Here is a 26,679-nt window from a genome sequence, read left to right as displayed (position 1 = left end):
GAAATGTTACTTACTTGTAATCCTAGTTCTGCATCATATGTGTTCTCACTGAAGTCATAAACAGCCCTCACTCTTACTCTGTTGTCAATACAGCTATTATATTTTTCAGCATCATATAACCCATATCACCATTCAAAAAGAACTGAGGCCATGAGACAGATTTGCAGTATAGTGCGTGCTGGGCAGAAGAAGCTGCTGACTTTTTAAATCAACAGAATATGTTTCTGTGCAGTTTGTGCATTCTTGACCTTACAGGCACCATTCCCTTAATTTTCTCTCTCTGTATGTAGGTTATTTTAGATGGAATACAGCATTGCTCTCAGCTGGGTTCTGCAATGTGGTCTTACTCTATTAAACAATGTATTTTTCTGGTTTGAAAAATACACTAAAAGTTGGCTTGTCTTGCTGATTATGGAGGTATTGTATGGACATTGAGGTGTCTACCTTCTTCTACAGATCGACTCCTAATATTTAAAGAAGAAAATGTTCTGTGATTTATGAATTCAGTGAAGATACCTATGATGTAGAACTAGGATTACAAGTAAGTAACATTTCCTGTCCCACTCTTAGTGCCCTTATGCAGGATTAAATAATGATGCACTTCGTCCTCCAAATCCAGCAAATTTGCCTCATAATTGCTAGATTCTTCATGCTTCTTTCGTGAAGGCATGAAGGCAGTGTCACAGAGCATGATATGATGAAGAGTATCCAGACTTTGCAGGGAGTAGGGCACTAATAACACAGTTGTATGCTGCCTCAGTGAGAAATAGAGAGACTGGTCACAGAGAAGGCCTTTGATAGTTGGGGTGAGGACTCCCCAGAGCCTTTAACTGAGATTGACTGGAGAAAGGCCTGTTAGCAGCTAGAAAGAGTGTCTTCTTATGCACAATTTAAATTGTTACAATTTCATTTTTTACACAAAACCTATCTTAGCCCTAACAAATGAGCTATTATCGAGTGATCGATCTTCTGCTTGTGGCAGATTAGCGTAATTGATGACAGAATTCCTACACAGGACATGGACCTGACCTTGGGTTGAGAGCTTTTGGGCGGACGTGGTTAATAACCTGAAGATTGTACGGAGGTGAAGCTGGGTAAGTCCATAAAGCAATGTATACTGAAAGTATTACTTTAAAAAAAGGCTATACAATGAGAAACCGACTGCTTTCACTAGGCACAATTCTGGCAAAAAGAAGAATAGAATAGTGAGATACTTAATGGAATGGACATGATGCCAAACTGATTTTTGTGTATCCACTGTCAGGTTGCTGGAAAACCCTACTTTTGTTCTCTCAGGTGTCTGACTTCGGGTTTATTGGGGAGTACAGTGGCTGCCTCAAACTGGATTTCCGTGGTAGATGATGGAGGCAACCAGGTTACCCTTAGTACATTTGCCACATGTACCATCAGCTCTAAGAGCCCAACTTTAGTGAGGAGACTAGGATTACCTTAGTGCGTTAGCCACACATACCCCCAGCCCTCAGAGCCCAGAGTTAGTGTGGCTGGAGAATTTTGCCATCTTAAAAATGCCCAAAGTGCGCACTGGATCTTTCACCCTGTTGGTTAGGGCATGCTCAGTAGTCATTCACACCCTCCAGCGTGGGCCAGGCATAAGTGTGACATCCCCATACACCCACTTCAGAACCCTTGTGGACCTGAGGAAGATAAGAGGACTAAAACTGAAGCCTGTGACCTGAGAAAAATCTTCAAGGACTGGACTTACTCTCACTTGTACACGGAACAAAGAAGTGAACTCCAAGGTTCATAAGACTGACCTATTCAAGCTACAGGGATACAACAAGCTTCAAGAGGCCTTTCCTGCACCTGGTTGACTGATCAATGGAAACATCTGGATGGGACTCTGTTGTTGTCCTCTGCCTACCACCCTGTGAGTCTCTAAGTGTATTCCCTTAGGTCAGTGGTCTTCAAGCGTTTTAATGCCGTGCTTCCTCCCAACCCCCCCACTCCCCTGGGGACTTTGGGACCTCCTCAGAATTGTTCACAAAGTTCGGTTATTGTTTTACAAATGCAATGAAATACATGATGGCAAACATACTATTCTGGTCAGACAGGTCTTACTAAGAAGTGTAAAAGTATCCACAGTGTGATTATTAGAAGTGAGGGTGGGGGGGTTTGATGAGTATTTGAAGTCCCTTTCCTTTGGACACATACTCCCAGCTTAGATAAAATGACAAAACAGGTTAGTGACGGCGCATTACAGAGCGGTTTGCTGCTTCTCATTTTTTCAGATTAAAACAAATCCCTGTTATCAGCATAATGCCTCTTTTGGCCAGAACTATAACCACTGTGCCCCACCTGGGATCACCTGAGCCCGCCCCCCAGTTTGAAGACCCCTGACTTAGGTCCTGGGGAGGTGGAAATTTAGGAGTGTACTCCTGTGGGGTATTGGGACTTAAAGGACTAAAGTCAGAAGGTAAAATCTTTGACTAGGACGAAGCTGGTTGGTGTATCTGACCTGCATACCATCACAGTCAGCCTTAAATTGCACCTTTTACTATCATTGGCACTTTGTGCTTCTTGGCTCAATACATACTTTAAACTGTAAAATTGCATATCCCGGGTTCCCCTCATTGTATGTTTGCCATTTTGGTGTCATTATGTTTAGTAAAAAAAAATCTAATTCGGTTTAGCATTTTTATTGTTTTACATTATTTCTCTATTACTGTTTTGCTTCATAACTACTTTATTCATTTTCTTAAGTTAAGCCTTTCTGCTCTGTGCCATAACTACCACGATTTTGGCTCAGGTTTATGTAGTGACTTTAAGCGTTCACCCTGATAAGGGTTGTGATTATTTTCATCCCAATTAATAATCAATTTCTTACAAGACTGCATTCTCATCTCATATTGGGCTATATTTCTGTGGCTTTGTGGTGTTAACTTTTGTCGGAGGAACGCAGAATGTGTTCTGCATTATGCACAGTTTATCAGGCCCCTGACTAATCGTTCCTTTGTGTTTCTTGCACATGACTGCATCTCTGGCTGTCTGCATGGAGCCAGGTTAACAGGATTTTGGACACCCTTGAAAAGTGTGGGGATGATAAAATTACCCAAAACATCCAGAAGCTAATAACTTAGGTTTCGAGCACGGCTCAATTGCGCTGCACAGTTTAGATGGAAGACAATTGCATTGCAAATGGACCTCTCCTCCCCCTTCCCACCCACGCCCCCTTCGGTGGTCCCTCACTGCCGTCGGACCCCTCACAACACTTTATGCACCACCCCAGCTGCCATCTAAGATTTGGTGATGTGCAAGAGGAGGGGTCGCTTTGTTGATCAGAGTCTCCTCACTAGTCCTCACTTTCACCAGACAGAATAACGTCTAAAGTAGCACCAGTTCCAACTGAAGAAGTTCCTATAGGAAACAGAGAGTCTCTCCCAAGGCAGCAAAATTAATTGACAAAGGCATCCACGAACCAGTCCACAAAGAAGTAAATCTATTTCCAAAGCTAATGTGACTACAATGCCTCCCTCCTCACGAAATATCCAAAGTTTTAGCCTAGAGAAGCAAACTGCTTTCTTGCATGCCAGCAAATTGGAATAAAGCCATATCCAAAAATGTTTTATCACATAACCAGAGTGTCTTATCTGTCTCAAGCGGCTGATTTATTTTCATATAGAAGAATAGAGATGGTTTATAATCAGCGCTTCTGTATTCGGTAAAGGCACTGAAACTAAACTTTAGCCTTTGATATCCAGTGCCAGTTTCTCTGCATGGTGGGTAGATGTACGGTTCTTCACAGACCAGTGAATAATAGCTATCTAGCATAATTGAAGCTTAGTATATATTTCCTCCAGGAAATACCCCAAGTCATCTTAGTTGGAATTTTTAGAAAGTGGTAGATAATTTTGATGTGCAGTGTCTAATCCTCATCCCTTCACCTTTAACCTGCCTAGTTCATTCGTGGACTATTGAGTGGGGTCTAATCAGTTTAGCAGTCACTTTCACTAGATTTATATCATTCCGTATGTTATCATAATTATGATCGGTACCATGCTACTCCGAAGCCCAGCTACGCAAAACAGTGTAAATAGACATCAAATTCATAATGAACAATCACTTATATCCAAAAAAAACTACAAAACTGCAGTAATTCTCAGAGATAACACTTGTTTGTTGACACTCAAAAATCGCAAATCTGCAAGCGTAGAACCTGTATGGCACCTCATTAACTGAACATCACTTCCAGGCCTTTGAACAAGAGAAAGAATTCCTACAAATCAAACTTAGTCAGTGCAAAAGATTGGGCGCCTCAAATCCCAAAATAAACTGCTAATCTCTTACTGCTAGTAACCATCTCTCTCAGGTGACATAGACATACAATTCAGATTCTTGTTTACCCCTCCCCCGATCTAAACACTGAAGCCAACCTCTTTGCTAGTGGTGCCATCTCTGCTACTCTGATGAAAATTCTGTTGGGCTGTTGCCTGTGGTGCAGACCATGTTAATTCTCTGAAATCCCTACCTACTAAAAAAAGAGGAACATGCTTTTCACATCATAAACTGCATTGTAATACTGAATATTTCTTCACCTTCCTACACAGTTGACCGTGGTTATAGGCTCTACCTATGTCAAGCCTCCAAACTGTAGCGGAATCTAGCATTACAGAGCTAGAAATTGCCTTTGATTGATGAAACATGCCTATATCACATCCGCTCTGAAATCTCTACGCTTGGTTCCAGTAAAATGCATAGAGAAAATCAAGATTTCTCAATGAACAAACCATGCTAGGGGAACTATCCTGAAAATCTTTAGAACCTAATAGTGCTGTGGGGCTTGTACTGAAATTCAGTCAAATTACTCCCTCTTTGTATGCCTGACCAAATTGAAATGGCTGAAATGCAGAAGCAAATGCTTTAGGGTAAGAGGCTCTGCACGATGACTGGTACTTGACTTATCAGTGATATCACGGTGGGAAAAGCCTGAAAACACACTGTTGCCGCAGTTCCTTGAATGCTAGACAAATCCAAGTCAGCCAGATTCTTCAACCTTTCTTCAGCTTTCTTGGAACTGGACCCAACATTCAAAAGGCATAATGCAATTGCTGAACAACTCCAGATTGTTCCAGACACATTGCCTATGTAATCACCTCTGCTCACCACATTCTTCTCTTGAAGTCTTCTTGCTCTTTAATATCTCCATAATTCGTCCACCTTCATGCTGATAATTATCTGCAAAATGGCAAGCAGACTGCTATTTTAGGCAAGTTTTAGCACTTCAGGTTTGCAGTGTGTGCTGCTGCAGCAAGTTCCAATTTGTTTTTCTTTAAAAAAGAGGTTTCTGTTTCACAGTGGCTCATGATCCTTCTTCTATAGTCCTCAGTGGAACTGGACATAGGCTCCACCTCCAAATGGTTCTTTCCACCATCAAGTTAGGCTTTGTGTCAGCTGCTCCATTACCACTGCACAGCGGAAATAAAGTTCAGCACAATAGAAAAGTGGCATTTGTATGTCAGAACACTGAAGGTGCTTGAAAATCCCCTTTTGAAGAGATAACTGGATCATCAATGCTTTGGAACAGGTTCACCTGAATGTCAAAATCAAAATGACTTGAATGGGTGAATTGTATGGCGAACAAACCTTTTCCATTTTGCCGCTCATGTAATCACAAAGTATCGTGGTCGAACCAGTATCAGGCCTGTAACCTTTGTCTCCATAGGGAACATCCCAACACCATTTTGTGTATATTTAATTTTTCTCCCCCAAAAAATGTCTATCAGCGAAGGTATAGGAGGTGGGTGCATTAATCAAAGATGCAGTGCTAAGGGTACAGAGTTTGCCTTTGCCAGTGCCACCGAGGAAATGAAAGAAGTAGGTTGGTAAGGGTCCCAATGTGACCTTTGACATTGGGAATGCTTGTACTGATACTTGTATACAACATCAGTAGGAGTTGGTGCTCCACAATACCTTAATAGTTGATGCCATGACTGGGTTTTATTTCCTCCAGTTTTCACTTGCCTAATAGCAGAACCTTTGTAGACAGAATTGTGAAAAGACGCAAGCCCGTCCTCTCATTTAAACATTGTTTTGTAACTGACCTAGTTCCTTTTAAGGAAAGAGGCACTTCTGGAATTTTCTGTTTACTTATCATTATTGTGATTGAGCACTCTGTGAAAGCCTCCTCTTAAGTTTTGTCAGGGTTGTTCCCCGAGCACAGATTTTTTAACTGATGTTTGACATCAGACCCTAAGGTGGCCAATGGCAAACCTGTGGAAAATTGAAGCCTTACACACCCCCATTGCAGAGACAAACATTTAGCTCTGTGTAGTGTTAATAGAAATGTTCAGAGCTGGTACCATTAAAAAAAGAGGCAAAATCGAAACACTATGAAAATAAGGGAAGCAGGGGCTTTGACAAAGAATCTCTCCAAAATCCTTATGACAACACAACTCCTAAATTGGGGAAGGTTGGTTCATAGATAATATGCAGGAAGCTGTTAAGTCTATGCTTGTCATGAAAATCACTTTTTTGAGACATAGGTCCAGATGTAGGTAGGTGGCAAATTGCGAGTCCTTACGACTCGCAAATTGCAACTCACAATTTGCTATGCAGAACGGTGTCTCAGACACCGTCTGCGAGTCGCTATGGGGTCGCAAAGACCCACCTCATTAATATTAATGAGGTGAGTCCCAATTTGCGACCCCATAGCGATTCAGGGCACTCACGGGTATGGAGGCCTGCTGTAGTCAGCAGACCTCCATGTCCGTGACTGCTTTTAGATAAAGCAGTTTTTTTTTTTCCAAAGTGCAACCCGTTTTCCTTAAAGGAAAACGAGCTGCACTTTGAAAAATAAACCGAAACCTTTAGTTTCGGTATTTTTCAGGGCAGGTAGTGGTCCCTTGGACCACTGCCTGCTCTGAAAAATAATTTTTAATGCCAGACACAAAGGGGAAGGGGACCCCTTCCCGTTTGCGACTGGGTTACCATCCACTTCAAGTGGATGGTAACTGCGAGTCCATTTGCGAACGAATTCACGGTCGCAAATGGAATTACATCGCATTGCGAGTCGCAAATAGGAAGGGAACACCCCTTCCTATTTGTGAGTTGGAAATGCATTTTGCGAGTCGGTTCCGACTCGCAAAATGCATTTCTACATAGCAGAGTGGCTTTAGCGACTCGCAAACGCTGTTTTTCACCGTTTGCGAGTCGCTAAACCTTTGCTACATCTGGCCCATAGTACGGGTTTGAGGCTAGAACCATTGCCCTCAGTGTCTGTGGTATTTAATTGAGCTTTTGAAAAAATCTGCCATGGTCTGTGGCACACTACCCAAAATTAACACAAATAATGGCCTTAAAAATGTGTTTATTCCAGCGTCTTTAACATTGGAAAGTGAAAAGATCAGACATAGATTAGAGTTACAGGGCACATAATTTTGAGGTCATTACTGTAAATGTGCATGACACAAATATTGCAGAACCAGAACCATTTTTTGGCAACTAAACTTCTGGTATTCAAATCTCATAAAGAGGTGGTCTCAGAGATAGCATTCAATCCAGCTTGGATGAGAAAAGGGCCTCCTAAGAAGCCTGCCCAAAGGTCAGCAGAAGTACGAAGTACATTTATAATTCGTATGCACTCCAGGTTATAGATGTGTTTCCCTCAATCCTTGGACCTACCTGGACACCACAGTAACACCATTAAAGGCTGCAACAGCGTTCATGAGTCCAAGTACCACTAAGCCACCAGAAGATACAAGCTGCAAAAATGCCTAATCCTCTGAGTACAGCTGAAGTGATTTTGTCACACCTGTAAAAAATGCCAAATTGAGCAACCATTCAGTACTTATTAACTGAGCGTTTCATTCATTTCCAGACTGCATGATTGCTTTGACCTCTGGCAATAGTGAAAGGCAATAGTGAAAGGAATTATTGCAGTATTTTCCCCTGCTAAGCCATCCATTTTGAGTGTGCAGTAAAAGGTCAGGTTACTCGGCTGACATTTCTTCAATAACAAGAAGAAGCTTCAGTGCTGTTCAGTCGTGAATTAATTAAATTAATAATTATTTATGAGTCATAACATGATCATACCTCATTATTGGCACAAATTGCCTGTTCATTAATAATTGAATGAAAGATCAAAAAAGAAGAGACATCAGGATGTGCTTTACAAGTGGCAATGAAACCAGAATTGTATTATTTTGTAAAATAATTCTTCACCTCATTGTGGATGCCAGCCACCATGATTGTGGTCTTCAGAGGTTGTAACGATAAAACCTTATTGGTGAAATCTTCAAAAACCATTTGAACAAACATTGCCGGTTGAGCATTATTGCTTGCATAACTGGATTCTTCAAACTGATTAGAAAAATATTTGCATGTATTTAAACCCTCTTTTTGCTGTTCCACCATTTGGCTCACAATGTGGAATCCCTTCTTACCGTAGTGTTGCCTCGTAAGTGCAAGTCAGAAATGGCAGACACAAATTCAGGTCTGATTTTGAAATATTTGAACAAGGAGTCTCCCATTAAGAATCTGTGCTCTCTTCATAGCAACTTCATCAGAAAATGTTTGAGTTGCCACATTAGCTTTCTTGGTTGTCATTGTGAAAAAAAAGATTGCTGTGTCTGCAGTGCAGCTTTTATTTACCTTGTCTTTGTGTCCGCAGTATGCTTATTTTCGGCAACGTACTCTCAAAATGTATATGCATTGGTGAAAAATGTCTCAACTTTACTCTTTATTCCCAGTACAACTTTTGCTCCACAGATTAAACCTACATGGGTAACTTTAATTTTTCTGTGGGTGGAAGTAACATGTCTTACTTTTTTGCCTTTTAGAAGGACCTTGCTCTGCATGATTACAGGATTTATAGCAGTAAGAAAGAGTAGAAATGTTGATGAAGTTACCGTGCGTATAAGACAAAATTATGATATGAACACAATGAGTGATATTGTTTCAGGTCGTTTGCGACTGACAGCGCTCTAGTTAATTAAGCAGCAATGTTGGAAAAGTTATTTTAATAAATCACACTTGCCATGTTTGTATAAATACTTCTGAATGGTGGCTTTTCACAAAATAGCCCTAATGATTTGACTTAACATGACCCATGAAGTGCCGATGACTATTTGGGTGTATGCAGAACTTAGCTGACAGCCGCAATGGACCTGAATGGTTAGAATCAAACTTTACAACCTGTAATGGACCACTAGTCACAGAGGTGAGAATTTTTACATTTATTCCCATTGGGCTACCACCATGTTTGTAGCCAACGTTTGACTTTTTGGAATGTGGACACAATTCCAAAACTTCTCCAGATAATCTGTGACAATTACAAATTTGATAAAAAAATAACCATCTAAGTTCAGGTGCATGGCATAGGAGCATGAAGCAATGATCCCCTCCAAAGATAAAGCTAACTATCTTTGCGTAAGACAGCTCAGTGGGATAATACACTTGCTGTTAATAAGCTTGCACATTGAAATAAGTAGGTTACGTCTCACTTGTTCAGTGTCATCAAATTGTTTACTACAGATGTTGGAGCCAACTCCAGTCGATGTAGTTTAGCGCAGAAGAGATTTCTACCATTCCACTGAACAACCTTACTTATTATCATTTTAAATAACGGGTATTTATAGTTTCTTGAGGCGTTCACATAATAAAGCATTATAAGACAAAGAATCCTAGAGTCCCAGTACAAAAATAGGAGCAAGTCCATAGACATACAATGATATCTAAGTTTAGTATTTGAAATGAATGAATATCATTCATTCAGTTAACTAGAGAGATTGTAGAGAATAACTTAAAAAAAAGTCCCCAGCCCCACGTTTTCTCAAATTTGCATAGTGCCCCAAAGCTTTTCGCATAGACTTTTTCTAAGCCATATGTTTTGGTATTTTTTTCACTGTGATCTCAGGCACTTCTTTAGTATTCTTTTCAATAGAAACCTATTTTTTTCCAGTAATGGAATGTCATTTTAGTCCCGTAGGTCTTCATAGTTTTTTGTAACCCACATAAATTTAGAATAGAATGGTTGTAATTCTCACTTAACCCATTTAGAATATACCTGGGGCATGGCTTAAATGATGCAGTCAACTGGAAAAACGTTATCTAAATTTTGCCTGTTTGCACGTAGAAATAATACCATATCATTACCATAGCTTAAGGGCATTTGGCAAAGCTGTTTGGATAAAATCATTCAGTCGCCTGAGAAGGCATCTTCCATGCCAAGAAAAATACTAGATGCCTATTGGAGACAACCATGATGACAATGCAGCTGTTGCATCACTTTGGTGTGACAGTGTATATGGAAAGAAAATCACATCTGGACACATAGGCTATTAGGAACAGCTCTGAAGTTGGCATTTACAGTGTGGTGAAAAACTTTAAACATGTAAACATTATGCTCTTCCAAACCCACTAAGTAGATAGTGGGATCATACTCCGTATATGAATCTCGAATTAACTTTAGCAACATTTTTTTGGATTAAGTCAAGTGTCTTAGTAACCTATAATTGTCTCTAGCTCAATCTACTGTTTAGCATCTGGCTAGAAAGAACAGCAGTATGGGCCGACGCTCTTGTACATTTGAATATTTTAACAAACTTCATGTTCCTCAGTAGTATTGTGCCACCATCATTGTCATGGCTATGTTTTGGGACTACTCCACATGAAAGGTGGAATCTGGTACATTGTGTTTTTGTTACTTACTATGAGAATCAGGTTAGGGTTTGCTATACTGGTCTTATATGAGGCAGGACCATGGTGCTAGGAAACACTGGACAAAGAATCAAGGCTTCAATAAAAAAGACTTTCTGTTTTCTCCAACACAGGAAATAAAATGACCATCTAATATAGGGGAAAAACACAATTGTCACAATTTCCAAAATCTGATCATTCTCTGCCTAAGCTATTTGAAACTGTGGATTTGCTCCTTAATTACTGAGATGACACCCCCTTCTGTCTTGCGCTCTCTCTCTCTCTCCCTCTCTCTCTGTATCTATCCCTCTTTCTCTCTCTCTCTCTCTCTCTCTCTCTCTGTAGTTAAGTAACTGTGGGATTTATTTTCCTTCATAGTGCATAAAATCAAAGCAAAACATTTCTGGACAATAATTCTCGACTCATGAATTTGATAGATGAGCTAAAAGTCAGGTCATTTCAGCCTTTCTTAAATTTTCATAACACCTTATTCCAAAAATGTAAACTTTTTGCATCCAAAAAAGAAACTGGTTTGTTTTTGGACCCGGTTCGCTTAAATTGTTTTTAGCAGCAAAGGAAGAAATCTGGTTTGCATTGTACAACATTGCTAATACAGCAAGATGCCTACTGGACTATAAACTGCTCTTGTATTCCCAGTGTTTCAAAACAAACAGAAAAAAATATATTGTAGTCTTCAACCTGGCAAACATTTGTCTCATTCTTCTCCTGCCCTATCCACCTAAACTGATTGTAGCCTCAACACAAACTCAAAAAGTGGTGGCAGCACAGTCTCTGTTGGATCCCCACCAGGCTTGTTTCAAACCAGGTCTACAAGCTAAATTGGTAGTCACTTTAGTGTTGGACAAAATGTGAATAGTGGTTTGTGAGAGCACTGATTCTTTTAGACCTGTCGGCTGTTTCTAACTTCGTAGATCATCAAATACTAATTTCCACTTTGCATTTGGGGTGGAAGTAGGTAGGTCAAGGTTAACAGCCTTGCAATGGATTAACGCTTTCCAAGAGTGTTCATAAGTAGTTCAACAAGGCTCCTTCTCCTCTGTGAACCTATCAGTCTCCAGGGAAGACCGGGAGGCTATTTGCTTTCCCCCTGTTTCTTAACATTTTTATGAGATTGTCTTATGTTTATTAACATTCATGTTTCTTGTCTGCTGCATGAAGTTGTTTTTCTTGTTTCATAAATTAACAATACCCAGATTTTGTTTGGCATTTGAAGGGAGTGAGGGGTGCCAGGCAGGACTTCTCTCATGCTTAGGATCATGTATGCTTGTGAAAGAATAAGAATTGCCTAAAGTTGAATCCATTTAAGTTTCAGACCACTATTGCCGTTGATGCACTTAGCTTAGCATCTGGGATGGCTCTCTTTGGCCAGGTTCAATGAGTATTTGTCCCAAAGTATTTCAAAATTTGGGAGTCTTGATTGATACCAGTCTTTCCTTTTTGTTTATTTAAATCTGCAATTATTTGGCTGAGCTTTTCCTATCAAACTGTTGTCTTTAATACATTGGGGCATAGAAGATTGTATGAGTGCAATTATATATTTTTTCTTTTTTCACTGACCAAAATAATTCATTGTCATCCACCTGGCTATTAGGTGGGGATGGCAGGGGTTGATGATGCGTAGGTAAAACTGTACTTGTAAATATGATCTAATTTAATGTTTATCTGTGTTGTAGGTGTCAAGTTTTTATTCATGCAGGTCAGACTTAACTGTATGACAACAAGGGAAATAAATTACAGTATGTATGTATCCGACTTAAGGCCTAGAAAATAAATACACACTTTTTAAAAAAAAATGTAACTTGATTTTTTTTTTTATTAGACACACAGCAGTAAAAAAAAAAACAAGAGGGCGTCAAAATTCATACATAAATCTCAGATATCAAATATTACCATAATTATCATATACAGCATAAAAACATATTCATTTTTTTATCAGTCCGCTCTCAGGGCCCTGAAGCCATGAGAAAAGTGTTGCCCAAATTTTGGAGCCTTTTTTCCTAGCTGCGGCACCCTTTATATTATATAAACTGTATTCCAGATGATATACAGATAGGAGCCGCGTTATCCATTGACTCCAAGACGGGGAGGGTCTGATTCCTGCCAATCAGATGCTACACATCCACGTAATACAGACATTGCTACAAACCGGAAATATCTTGATCGGTTCATGCAAACAGAATCATCAACCCCCAACAACACCAGTTGTTAAATTAACATCCTGTCTCATAACTTTCTTCAAAAATTCAGATATTTCATAAATCAGTCTTGATAATTTCACACAGTTAACAAACATATGGCAAAGATCTGCCTCCAAGCTTCCACATTGCGGGCAGGTATTACCCACACTTTTTCCCCACTGGCAATCTTGGCCGGTGTATAATATAAATTATATAAAACCATATAATGCTGGGCTTGCGGGCCGGCTGCCAGTAAGACATTCTGAGCCATTTCTATGGAGTCGAACACTGCAGACTCTTTAGCACCTACCCGCAATTCCCACTTCTTAACGAGCAGTGCCACATCATCCTGTACTGAATCTAGGAGGAGCGGGTACAGATTCTTAATAGTACAGCCTATGGGTTTACCCATAACCTCCATCAGCTTAATTTTACCCCTGCATGGATTATGTTTAAACGTAATTATCAAAAAATTCCTGATCTGTAAAAATTTGAAAAAATCCCTTCTGTCCAAGGCAAACTCTACACTTAAATCCTCAAATGTCTTAATATGACCTCCCGCAAGAAAAAAGTCCCCCTACTTTCTGAATACCATAGCTGGCCCATCCTATACAGTAATGATCTTTAAAAATCTCTGGAAACATTGATGTACTCCAAAGCTGTGTGTAATAGCAGACCCGCCCCATCCCGCGCTTAACCTGCGCCCAAACCTTGAAGGCGGAGTTGATCGTTTTGAATTTAACCTTCTTGTAGTAGCTAGGTTCCAAGATCCGTAGGAAGACTGTGTCTGCCTCCTTACCCAAAATTAGTGTATAGATTGAGGGAAGGGTATCTTGCATGGATCTATCTATAACATATAGGGGGTCATTCCGACCCTGGCGGTTGTCTACCGCCAGGGCCGGGGACCGCGGATGCACCGCCAACAGGCTGGCGGTGCATCCATGGGCATTCTGACCGCGGCGGTACAGCCGCGGTCAGAAACGGGAAACCGGCGGTGTCCCGCCGGTTTCCCGCTGCCCTAGGGAATCCTCCATGGTGGCGCTGCAGGCAGCGCCGCCATGGGGATTCCGACCCCCTTACCGCCAGCCTGGTTCTGGCTGTTTTGACCGCCAGAACCTGGCTGGCGGTAACGGGTGTCGTGGGGCCCCTGGGGGCCCCACCAGTGCCCATGCCAATGGCATGGGCACTGCAGGGGCCCCCTAACAGGGCCCCACCAAGATTTTCAGTGTCTGCCAAGCAGACACTGAAAATCGCGACGGGTGCAACTGCACCCGTCGCACCCCTTCCACTCCGCCGGCTCCATTCGTAGCCGGCATCCTCATGGAAAGGGGTTTCCCGCTGGGCTGGCGGCCGGCCTTCTGGCGGTCGCCCGCCAGCCCAGCGGGAAACTCAGAATTACCGCGGCGGTCTTCTGACCGCACAGCGGTATTCTGATGGCGGGACTTTGGCGGGCGGCCTCTGCCGTCCGCCAAAGTCAGAATGACCCCCATAGTGTCTGTTCATATTGTAACACAGCCGCCAGGTAGTATAATTTGAAATTGGGGAGTGCCCGTCCACCTTTCTCACTTGGAAGCGTTAAAAAACGAAAAGACCGAAGTGTTTTAGTATAGGACCATATAAAATTACTGGTCAACCCTTCCATTAATTTAAACCATTCCTGTCCAATTTCTAATGGTATAGTTCTAAAAAAGTAGAGCACCTTAGGTAGAAAAGTCATTTTAATCACGTTGCAATGTCCCATAAGTGATAGATGCAGGTATTGATACGGTACAGGTCCTTCTTAGCCTTTGTTAAAACGGGGCCCAGGTTTATTTCTACAAACTCATCAAGGTTAGCTGTCAGCTTAACTCCTAAATACTGGACTTCGGTCTTTATGCGCTCATCCTCAGAAGCTGCCCAACCATTAACTAATATTTGACACTTAGTTTTATTCAATAAGTAACCGGACACTTTTCCAAACCGTGCAGCCTCCTGTTCTATTTCCTGCAAAGTGGTCGTGGGGTCAGTTGCGACGCCCGCAATATCGTCTGCAAGTATTTTTGTACTGCCCACTATCGATACCACTGGGCTAATCTGATTATTGTTAAACAGTTTCCTTATCAAAGGATCGATATATAGGGCAAACAACAATGACGAACACGGACAACCCTGCTGTGTACCTCTCTCAATAATAATAGGAGCTGATCTTAGCCCAGCTATTTGCAAGATGGCAATAGAGTTATGATAAAGCTGCTGAATCGCCTTAGTAAACCATGGCCCAATGTTATTCTTGCGCAAGATTGCCCATAGGAAGGGCCAGTGGACCCGATCAAATGCTTTTTCCGCGTCAAGCAGTATAACTGCCATTGGAAGCTTAGCCACGGCCCTGGCATCCAACAGTGTGATAACACGTCTTATATGATCAGCTGTGCCTTTTCCTGGAATAAACCCATGCTGCCACGGAGATACAAGAATAGAAATCACTGAGCTTAATCGATTAGCCAATATCTTAGCATAGAGTTTGGCGTCACTGTTGATCAAATAAATCGGACGGTATGAGCTAGGTAGATGCGGCTCTTTATCCTTTTTCAAAAAGACTATTATCTTAGCCTCTTCCCATGAAGTTGGGGAGACCCTGACTGTATTTCAAGGAATAAGCTATATAATTCCTTTCGTAATTCTAAAAAACAAACGTATAAAACTCAAGTGGAATCTGATCTACCTTGGTTGCTTTACCTCTTGCCAGAGCGCTAATTGCTATACCAAGTTCCTTGGCTGTCAAAAGAGCTTCCAATTTGCTCTTATCTATATCCTGTAGCTGTCCCGAAGGAGTATTCCCCATATTAAAGAGCATTTCCTCCTCCTAGGGTTGCCCTTCTTGTGAGTATAGTTTTTGATAGTGGCCCAGAAATTCTAGAAGTATTTAGATGGTTCTATCAACTAACTGCCCTTCTTCATTCTCCAGAATGCTAATACTACCATAGGTTTGCTTCTGCCTTATTTTTAAGGCCAGCTGCTTGCCAACTTTCCCACTATATTCATAGCATTCCTGCTGATGTACCAGGAATTTAGCAGCTGACTTTTCCATAAAAATCTTTACGGCCTCCGCTTTTATAGTGGTTAATTCATATAAAATGTCTGAAGTCTCTCCCTTACTCCGCATCACCTCCCCTAGTCGTTGTTCAGCTGCACTCAACTTTATCTGTGTTGACTTTAATTGTTCAGTACGTGATCTCTCTTTTCTTACTGCATAGCTCAATGTTTCTCCTCTAACGGCCGCATTAAATGTATCCCATACATGGCAAGGGGCAGAACCCCGGTTTATCTCGAAGAAGTCCGGGATCCAGACTTTCATTTTTTGTTCAAACACTGGGTCCGCTAATAATGCCCTGTCAAAAGACCAGGACTTGACTTGTGGACTTTATTTCCCTAACTCCACCACTAAAACCAGCGGGTTATGATCCGATATCATTCTGGGATATCTCTCAACCCTTAATCCCCTTTGCAGAGATGCTGATACGAAAAAGTAATCCAACCTGACTGACTTATTATGTGGAAAAGAGAAAAAGGTATAGCCTGGATCCTGCGGCCTGCACATCTGCCAAGCATCGATCAGGCCATAATTTGCTACTAATGTCTGAAGCACCAAAAAAACTTCATTTTTTCTGCCCTAATACATAGTCTGTTCTTGAATGGGGGTTTCATTATCCAAATGTATACTCAGTTCCCCACGTATTACAACCAGGGTTGCCCAGGATACAAGTTCCATATTAAGTAAGTCCAAAATTTCCGGATCATCCACATTTGATCTGTAGACTGAACATATTGTGAACTTGGACCCTCTAGCACAGCATTCCAGCAAAACTACCCTGCCTGACTTATCTGTAAACTGTCTTCGAACCACTAAAGACATAATTCGTGTGAATATGTAGTATTCTGATTTGTACATGCCACTAGCTTCCATCGAGTGCTTCTGCGTGCCTACAATATGGGTCTCCTGCATGCAAATAATATCGGCCTTAAAGACTTCCCCTACCAGCTGGCGTTTTTTACCATCATTGAGCCTGCAGACATTTACAGTAGCTATAAGCATTTCACTTTCCTGACCCTTTCTTTTACCTTTTCATCTCACATACCTTCCCTGAGCCGGCCAGCTAATCTTTTCCAAATCTGCATTAAAGGCACCCCTCACGTTGTTACCATTATCACCATCCTTCCTACTGTGTGTCCTTTTACACCCTCTGCCACCACCCCCTCTCCTGATTAATTCCAACTCCCCCCCTCAAAACCTGCCCTCCCTTCCCTATCCTACCCTCCCACCCAAAACCCGACAAATAGGATCGCCAGGCCCCTGGGCCTGTAAGATGGAAGTCATCCACCCCACCAGCCCCGCCCGTTCATTCAGAAAAATCAAATCAAAACTTTTCACCACCACGGCAACTCCCACCTGCCCCCTACAGAACCCACCGTAGAAGAAGGAGAGAAAAAACAGTGGGGCACACACCACACCAAAGCTGCAGGCTTTTAGGAAAAGGAAACTTAATTCGATGAGCGCACAGCCCACCGTTCCCCTAATCACCCTTATCACCCACACCCACAAATCAATTTCATTTTTGATGCCTCTTAATTGCTGCACATATTCCCCTGCTTTTATTTCCGATTAAAAAAAAGTCTGCGTAGTTCATTTGTAGATCATTTTTAGATGTGCGGGGCTCAGCAGATATGCTTCTGCCCCACCACTTAAAATGGTGCAGTCAGCTGCCTCAAACGCCACCGTCCCTCTCTGTGGCGTGTGCAAAGTCTGGTCTTGAAAAGAAAGATACCCCTTCTACATTTAACTTTAAATTGGGTCGTTTAAAAAAAAATACTATTTACCACGGTAAAAAGTTGTCAAAATAGATAATAATGGCCCTTGGGTAGTTCTATCCTCTACTTGCATCGAAAGTTTGTTTTTTCTTAAACAGTGGAAATCGATATGCTCTCTGAATCTCTGTCCCACAGTTCCATTCAAGAAGATCTGGAAAGGCTTTCTTAAAAAGTGACACTATGTAGGTCCTGGTATCCTGCCCCTCTAGGCCCTCTGCTATGAGATCTGCTGTCCCTGTGTAGCCGTTTGTGCAGCAGTGGCCTTAACCTCTGTCTCCAGTGCCTCAGTTCGAGTCTCCATTGAGGCAATACGGATACTTATGTCCTGACAAGATTTTACTACTTTTTTAATAGACGACTGGAGTTGTCTATTTGCAATTTTCACGTTCCTGCTCTCTTTCTGAGCCTGTTCATGGTTGTGTACCATGGTGTGGTAAACAAGTTCCAGCGAGGGGGCCTCGACCTGTTCTGAAATCCCCAAAATGGAGCCTGTTGGGATATCGCTAGAGCTGTCAATCTTCACAAATGCCCGCTGGGTGGCAGTATAGTCCCACTGAAGTTCGCCTACACCGTCTTGATCATTTGGCTGCACCCCCACTAGGCCTTGTCCCCAGGTTGCCCACGGTACTGAGCCACTCAATGGATTTCCTTCTACAAGTCAGTTTATTTGACACCCAAATACTGGCTGAAGAGCTGCATTCTAAGTCAGTATCTGTTAGTGGGATCTCTTCATCCGAGTCCTTAGATTGATCAGATAAGGAAAAAAAAAAATCTGCGGTATCCGCCAGTCCACGATCGCCTTTGGCCCCCAATAGCTTATCCTCCTTCCCCCTAGAGCTGGGGCTCAATGCTTTAACATCAGATATTGAAAATGTTTTGGGCGTGTCCTCAATCTCTTGTGATGCAACATTTTGGGTTAAGCTGCAGGTCCCTGCATCGCTGCTGATCTCTCCCAGTTCAATAGCCCCCTCCCTCGGCAGCCGGTCATTAATCATATCCTCATCAATACAGGAAGGGCCCCCCCATCCTTTCCACTGTTTTTTAAAAGCATACCTGTTTTATCCGGACTGGCTGTCCATCTGGCCCCTGTTCCTGTAAAAAGTATCTGATCGCCATTATCGTCCAGGGTGCCAGATTGTGCATTACATAGTTATTTTTGAGTAGGTATCTGTTTTATCTTCGCTATTTGGGTAAATATTGCAGGCACCTGAACAGCATTCCTCACGATTTCTCCATTACGGGTGCGCCTTGCTGCACTCCTCTTCCTCGAGCACCCGTTTGATCCTTTAGAGGGAGTACAGGTTGTTTCCTCTCTCTCTTTGCCCCAATAGCTTCCAGGCTGGGTTTCCCCTGTAGCGTCCGGAGGGTCCTGGTGATTTTCGGCACCATTAAAAGCCAGCCGCCGAGAGCCGTGCCTCCGGAGCCGCCCGTAAACAAGAGACAGGGCAGCAGCCACTCCTGTAGAGCTTGCGTGGCTGCAAGCCAAGCTACGCGGCGGGCGGCTCACCCCGCAACACACTTTGCCGCACGCTGCACTTCCACCAGTCGGGCCGTGCACAACCCCAGAAACACGGCTACTCCTCCGAGGATGTCTGTAATCATGCCCCGCGGCATGCGCGGCTGAACAGTGGGAGCTGCTGTGGCGAATCAGCCGGAACAACCGGCCGCCATCTTGGATCCCAACACACACCTTTTGAATGATAATGCTAATCAACGTGTGCAAGATAACTATGTTATTATGTTTAAACTCTATTTCTTTAGTCTATCTTACCTTGTGCACATGTAGGTGTGGTAATTACATAACAAGATATTTATCAATATGAGACAGGTTTTAGAATAACAAAGTAGGGATGTGTGATGAAACATGTTTGAACTTTGAAATCATTATAATTATTATCATTATTCCTTCACGTTTTGTAGAAAATGTGTGTATAGCAAATAACCCCTGCAGATGAGCATTCCTCAAACAGGTTTGTCAGACACCTAATACTCTGTGCCCAATAGAGCATAACTGATTGGAAGAAAGAGTGAGAGACATTTAGACATCTGCCTGTTTTCAATTTCTCACTAAAGGGTACGTTGGGTATTATTATCTTTTGCTGCTAGGGAGGCCTACGGAATCGGCCTGCCTCTCCCTCTTAATCCTTCACCCCCACAAAATGAGGGAGAATGACTGTCATTTCTCCAGGTTAGAGTTGTGGGTTATGTTGCTGTTTCCTGAACTAGGAAATGTATCCCCACACTAGATCCAGAGTGCAAAGAATACTACAGTTTAACAATTGAGCTGTGTGTTGTTGGCTTTGTAACTTACCGATTCTCTATGTAATTTGCCTTTCACATGCATTTATGTGCTCTATAAATGCCTTACATCCAAAAATTAGGTGTCTCCAATTATTTTTCATTACCCTTAGAAATAAAAGCTAATTTGTATTGGGTAGTGTGACAGAAATGAAGTAGCAAACATTTGCTAAATAAAGGTTTATATGGGTTTTTTGTAAAGCGTGTCCCCGCCTGCTGTCTGTTTGCCAATCAAGTACCGCCTTTCACTTCCTTCAAACTTCAGAGTCCAGAGCAAGTAAGTGGTGATATCTACAATACGTAAGTGTACATGGTTCATAAATAATGCATCAAGTATAATTAAAGTAATATATATATATTTTTCTGTTCCTATATGTATGCTTTCTATGGTCTTTATTCTTCCTGTTGCAATGATGGTGTCCTCAAAGCCCTATTCTAATTTAAGAATTGGTATTGTGTAAACAACAATTTTATTATAAAATGAATGCTGAATATCCCAGACTTTGTGTGATTTTTTTTGCTTAATTGTTTCTTTGCACTGTTGCTTCTTGTTTGCTAAGCACACTACCTCCCTTTTGTTCAGGTAACGAGTGCTCAATAGAGCAGATGGAACACATACGAGGGATGCAGGAGAAGTTGGCCCGCTTGCATTTGGAACTCTATGGGGAGCTGGAGGAACTTCCTGAAGAGAAAAGAAAAATTGCCAGCGATTCAAATCTTGACCGGCTGCTGACAGACGTAAGTAGAAGGGTTATGATGAGACAGAAAAGGAAGCAAGAGCATTGTATGAGGATTGTAAGGCAACAGTGCCAATTTTCCCCTCCCCCGTCTTTTTTATAACATTTTCTTTATTAGCTTTCTCCAATTGACGTGTGTCTGTTGCTCCCTCACACCCTGGACCATCCCCTATTCTTTACCCCAACCCAGTTCTCTGTTGCTTGCCCCCTACATGCTCCTCTGATGCTTCCTGAATCCCTCGTGGACATTTCACTTTTTTATTTTACTTTATTTAGAGGCAGCTGCAGCTGGATTGCTCTGCAAAGTATTGTTAAACAATCATTAAATAAAACAAAAAAGAAAATGGCGCCCACATCATCCTCAGACAGGTGCATACACGGTGCCGTATGCGTGTCCATATGTGATCACACATTTATTAACGTGCCAGCCATGTCACTGTGCTGTTGTTGTTGTTGGGTTTTTATTTTTGCAAAAAGCTTTGACACAGCCATTAGATTGATATGACAAGACCTAATCACTTTGCTGATTTCTTTCCTTTTCTTATACCTCTTCAATACCTAAGATGTAAATTGGTCTGAATAGGTAAAGAATTGGGAGAGGTACACAAATGTAATATGATTAAAGTTTACTTTAAATAAGCTCATAATGTGTGACACAATTCTGTTTTATGTTTTAGCTAGAAGAGTTGAATTCATCAATGTATCCTTTTATGAAAAGTTTCAGTATATTAGAAATGTTAAGTTTTGGTCAAATCAAGTTTTATCTGTGTTCTGATGATCTGATTATTAAATTGAAATGAGGACCAGATGTGGAGGTGAGCACTATGTTTATTTAAATATTTTCCATTTATTTGTAAACTTTGAGTTACGTCTTGCGCTCTGAATGTGGTAACGTACAGCCCTCTGTTTTGTGTCTGAATTCCACTTATTAATGAGACTGTGTGTGGCTTTTTGGTATGGGTTGAACTACCAACCCTACTGTAGCTTTATACAAGCTGTTCAAATGCTAGAATTTGAAATATTCTTGTACAGATCCCTAAGCTATCGACTTGTATAGATGTCTGTATTAAGACCTTTGGTTACTGTATTTATTTTTTCTAATTTTTTATTTAATTATTTTTCGGAGAGCTGGTGAGTCTGGGACAAGGTGAACAATTTTCATCATTAGTTTAAAATATAGAAATCTAGATCACTGTTTGACATTTACATGCATTTATTCTCACCAACACCTATAGTGTTTCACAAAGTTTATTGGATGGTTGTTCAATGGTAATGACTTTGGATTGCTACTGAGCTGGATTGGAACAACCAGTGCTCTATAGGTAAAATGTCATTTTGTTTTTTGATATTTATTTCTTGAATCTAAATTACTGGCAGATTGTAAGATTTATTAGAACATTGGAATGTTGGGAGCTCCATTGAAGGGCTGGTGGCTAAAGATGCTGAATGTTAATTGTTTAGTGATATACTCGTTCTCGCTAGTTTTTATGAAATGCCCTTGATCAAGCTGTACTTTCTTTTATCAAGATTATTGTGTGAGAAGTTTACCTTCATTTTAAAGCTAGGACAGAATATCAAAATATACATTCAAATTACAATAAGTATTTGACACTCATTTCTGTTTCTGTAAATGACATCAGAAAATGCTGAGGCTACCCCTGCCAACGCACATGCTCCTGCTGAGCCCCTTTCATTTTTGGGGCAATTCGTGTTTAAGCGTCCATAACTTTATTTCCATAAAAGGTATCCCGGCCAAATTAGCATTTTTCAACCCGCATGTTGGGGATTCTAAAGGTGCCCTTGTGATTTTTGATTCCCCTGAAAGGAACCAAGAAAATAGCCAAAACACATCAAAATTGTGTGTTATAAAAAAATAGGAAAAGGTTCTGTGCAACAATGTTTATGTTGTTTTAAAAAATGCATTAGCAAGAACTCTGCTGTGCTGACATCACCCTTTGCTCGTTTTTTTGGACCAGGCAGAGGTGTTAAAAGAACATTTATTAACCACCTTTTTTGCATCTTTTTAAGTGATGGTTGATTTTTCCTATTTTGTGGTTTCTACCTACTTGCAGGTTGTGGTGGAAACAGGTATGAAACCCATAGTTGAACCCAGAAAGCTGTGTTTTTCTGCAAAGTATACACAATTTGGAATTCTGCACGGGATTATTTGTGTAGATCACTGATTTTTTTTCCCACATAAACTAATTGTTGAAAATAAAAAATTAAGGAAAACAAGTAAAAAAAAATAGCAAAGTTGACCACATTTACATCTATAGTTTGATTGCCCTGATAGCTGAATACCGAAGTAATATATTATTATGTCTGTCGAAAAACATGCAGTATCCAGGACCAAGAATAGCATATTCTAATTTTTCATTGTGTACCAATTGTACATGAATTCATATGGTGAGATCTATTTAATGAAAAATAAAAATATAAAAGAAATGAAAAATAGTTATGAAGGAGTTATTTTGATACTCTGAATTTGGGTTACCAATACTTTGTGAAGTCATCTTCGACTGCTTCTGGGTGCAGTGTCGAGCCTTTCCTCTCCTATAGACAAAGCACATACAAAACTGCCAGAATAATTGTAGTCTGGAGATGTGTGAGAATGATACATGGTTTAACATTCTTCATTACCAATAAATATGTAAATCACAGACAAAATCCATTGACGCTTCAATTATGTGTTGTTTTAGCCACTATACCATGGGTTGAAAAAATGTAAAACGGTAGACCCTCTTCCACCCAGTGTGTAAAGCTGCATCTAGCACTCGGGATCTTCCTTTTCTGTTGGCTGCCATTTGTGTATTGCTTAAGTGCCACAAGCGTACAAAATGTGTTTTCAGTGTGACCTATAAGTGATGATATGTTTAGTGATATGTGTTACTCTTACCTTGACCATCTGCCTCCTGCCTGTAAGGATTTTTCTCATGAGATTCTCATGAAAACAAGCCATGGTTAACTTTGACTATCTCTTCCAGTCTCTGTCTGACTTGGGATGCTGACTGAAAATGTGTTTGTGTCAGGTGAACCTTTGTAACACCTCCCCGTGGCACTCTGTTTAGGCTTAGGAGGACTTGTTTTACTTGTGCCTAAAGCACATCCACTGTGGTAACTTGAGCTCCTTCCAGTGCGTGGTAGTAAATTGGGAGGCATCCAAATATGTCCTGTGGACTCATTCATCAGACTGTGTGAGTATATCTACATTTAAAAACTGGGGTAAAAATCCTGGTACTATTTAGAAGTGAGGACTTACCTCATGCAGCTGATGCCCATAGTGGTGTTCAAGAAGCCAAACTGACTTGGCCTTCCACAAGACTTATAGAAAATGAAGACACATTCAGACGGACAGGAAAACAGAAGAAAGACAGTACAATAACATAATAGATAGAGTGGACATAGTAGAAACTAGGTCCAAGGGAACCCTGTAAGGAAAGCTTGCAGAACACCATGGACACTGTAAGAGGATAGGCCCTGTTGACCCATCTCCTAAGCAGGATAACTACCGGAAAGCCTCTAGTGATGGACGGACTACAACTGCACATTGCCCATGGACTCAGACGAATTGTAGGATGCTGGACAGACCTGGAGTGAAGAGTGGTAGTCCCTGCTCTTCTGTCTGCAGGGCAAGCTATCCCACTACAATTCAGGGAAGTATTGTGGTTTGCCAAGATCATATTTTTAGTAGTGCTGTAGGTAGGGGATGGGAAGAAAACAATTGCACATCAGTCATCACAAGTTTTTTTTATTTGCATTTGTGGAAGGGGAATGTTGTGGTCTTTGGGGGCAGAGGATTAGGTTGTTGGTGTGTTGTAACAGAACTCTGAATTCAGGCACAGTGGTAGAAGTAAACCCAAAAAATAAAGTTGTTGGTTACTGGCTTAGAGAAAGGTGCCAATTTCTTTGGAGATGAGGGACAACTTCCACCATGTTAAAAAAAGTTATTGGGGCCAAGAACTAAAACAAATCATGAGAAGGCCAGTGATGATGAAAGTATATACATAAAAACGTTCCTGTAGAAATAAGGAAAGAAGGAGACCCAGGGAACCAATGTGAAAAGATAGAAGAGGTCCACAAAAAGAAGTGAGGGAGAAAGTAAAAATTGAAACTGTAAAAATACCAAGAATGGGATGAGACAAGAATTATTTTTCATTTTAGTTTGTGTTTTTTTTTTTTCATTAGGCCTTACCTACTTGTTTTCTGAGGGTCAACTGCAGGAGAAGACTCAGGTTGTAAAGAAAATTCCTGGATGGTACCAGATGACCAAACCCGGGAAAGAACCAAGTATGCACAAGAGACACATATTTGTATTTTTTCTGAGAAAAGATTGTGACTTTTGCGTAAACTGTGGCAGAATAAACTGTCAGTTTTATTCTGTGGTGTCTGCTTACCATTGCATTCATTCCCACCATCACTGGTGGACTCTCCTACATGCCCTACTGAGAATTTCCAGAATGTCCAAAAGGGCAAAGGATCCTAGGGTTTGGCAGACAAACCTGACACACAGTTTATTCAGGGTTATGTGTAGTGCATTGATGCTATGCACTTGTCATACAGCCAATGGAACATCAACTGTTTCAACAGAGGGTGAAGGTGGCAAGCAGACCACAAGTATGACTAATGCGTAACTATTTACTGGAGTCAGTAATGATACAGTGACTCAAATCATTTCTACAGGAAGGAAACTGGTGTGAATTATGGTACTTATTTGGATGAGAACATTTTCACTATTCAATGCTAAAATTTTAAAGGCTGCAAAGGCAAGGCACATAATGGGCCATGAAGGCATGTATCTTTACGTGCCCATTTCAAATGTCATACTAACACTTGAACTGACTGCTCCACTTCGGTCAGTTTCCCAGGACTTCACTTTCTGATGGTGTGATGTGCAGCAAGTTAGAATGCACAGAGCTGACTAAATGGCCTCTGGGGAAAGTATTAACTCACTTCCATGCCTTTTTCCGAGTACAAACTCTGCATTTGTGACATGATTTACTCTTCTTCTCCGTTGTAGTAATACGGTCTGAAAGTATTGATTTTTCAGCCTTGCAACATCCTCCGGAACAGATGAAGTAGAACATAATACTTCTACAGCAGTGAGACTATCAACAATGGTCAAACCAAAGTCAAGGAATGTTATCAGCTTTCCTGTGGTAATCTCATAATAGAGAACCTACGCATTGTAAATTGCAAATGTATCAGGTGGAGAGCCAACTTGTAGTACTGTGTGTGCATCACGTGGTTGTAGTAGCTGGTCAGTTTTATTGACTGCTCCCATATACGTGTTACAGTAAGGTATGCTTTTGGCCTTGTGCAGGTCTGTCATCTGACCACAAACTGTGACCTGAGAATTGCTGTCATTGTGAATTATAGTGAGCATTGTACCTCCTGTCTATATTACAATTCCACAGCCAACATTTTCTTGCAGTGCACTGCTCTGACCTATTTGGAGCTTTCAATAAACAAGCTTCTGAGGGAATCCTTTGCAGTGACTTTGAATTGTTTTACAGCCACAGTGGCAATATTGTGCAGCTCGCTAAGCAGCTGTACTCTGTTGTAGAAATTGTCCGAATAAAGGTTGTAAGTGATTGAACGAGATTCCAAACAATCTGTTCATTAATTCCTAACAGAGAAGGGCAATCTGCAATACTTACACTGGAATAATTCCCAGACAGGAAGTATGAATAATCAGCAGAGCTCTCACAGCATGTACAGCTTGATGCTGTAAAAAGCTCTCTTGATTGGTATGTATGGAAGAGCAGCCAACCTTTGTACAAGACCAAAGACTCGTCAACTGCTATATTCTTTGCTTTATCATAAATCTCAGGAAACCTGGCAGAGAAATGTTTCACTGCAGACCAAATTTGGCCAACCTGGATCGTCCTGTAGCATGTTGTGTGATCAATATATTGCAGAATAGGCTGCAGAATAAGAAAAAACAATCT

At 41.2% G+C, this 26,679-nt stretch overlaps 1 protein-coding gene across 2 annotated transcripts in view; it reads left to right on the top strand.

Annotated features, from left to right (window-relative positions):
- CCDC28A (coiled-coil domain containing 28A) overlaps positions 1 to 26,679 on the top strand; it is a 142,237-nt gene that overhangs the window by 95,166 nt on the left and 20,392 nt on the right. For both annotated transcript variants that reach the window (XM_069234318.1, XM_069234319.1), the window contains exons 4-5: positions 20,578 to 20,732; positions 21,409 to 21,431. In XM_069234318.1, the coding sequence (XP_069090419.1) occupies positions 20,578 to 20,732; positions 21,409 to 21,431 (178 nt within the window). The remainder of the gene's footprint in view (positions 1 to 20,577; positions 20,733 to 21,408; positions 21,432 to 26,679) is intronic.

Source organism: Pleurodeles waltl, chromosome 5 (assembly GCF_031143425.1).
Source record: "Pleurodeles waltl isolate 20211129_DDA chromosome 5, aPleWal1.hap1.20221129, whole genome shotgun sequence".
NCBI classification, from domain to species: domain Eukaryota; kingdom Metazoa; phylum Chordata; class Amphibia; order Caudata; family Salamandridae; genus Pleurodeles; species Pleurodeles waltl.
Note: the sequence above shows the minus strand (reverse complement) of the source record. Positions and strands in the feature narration are given on the sequence as shown.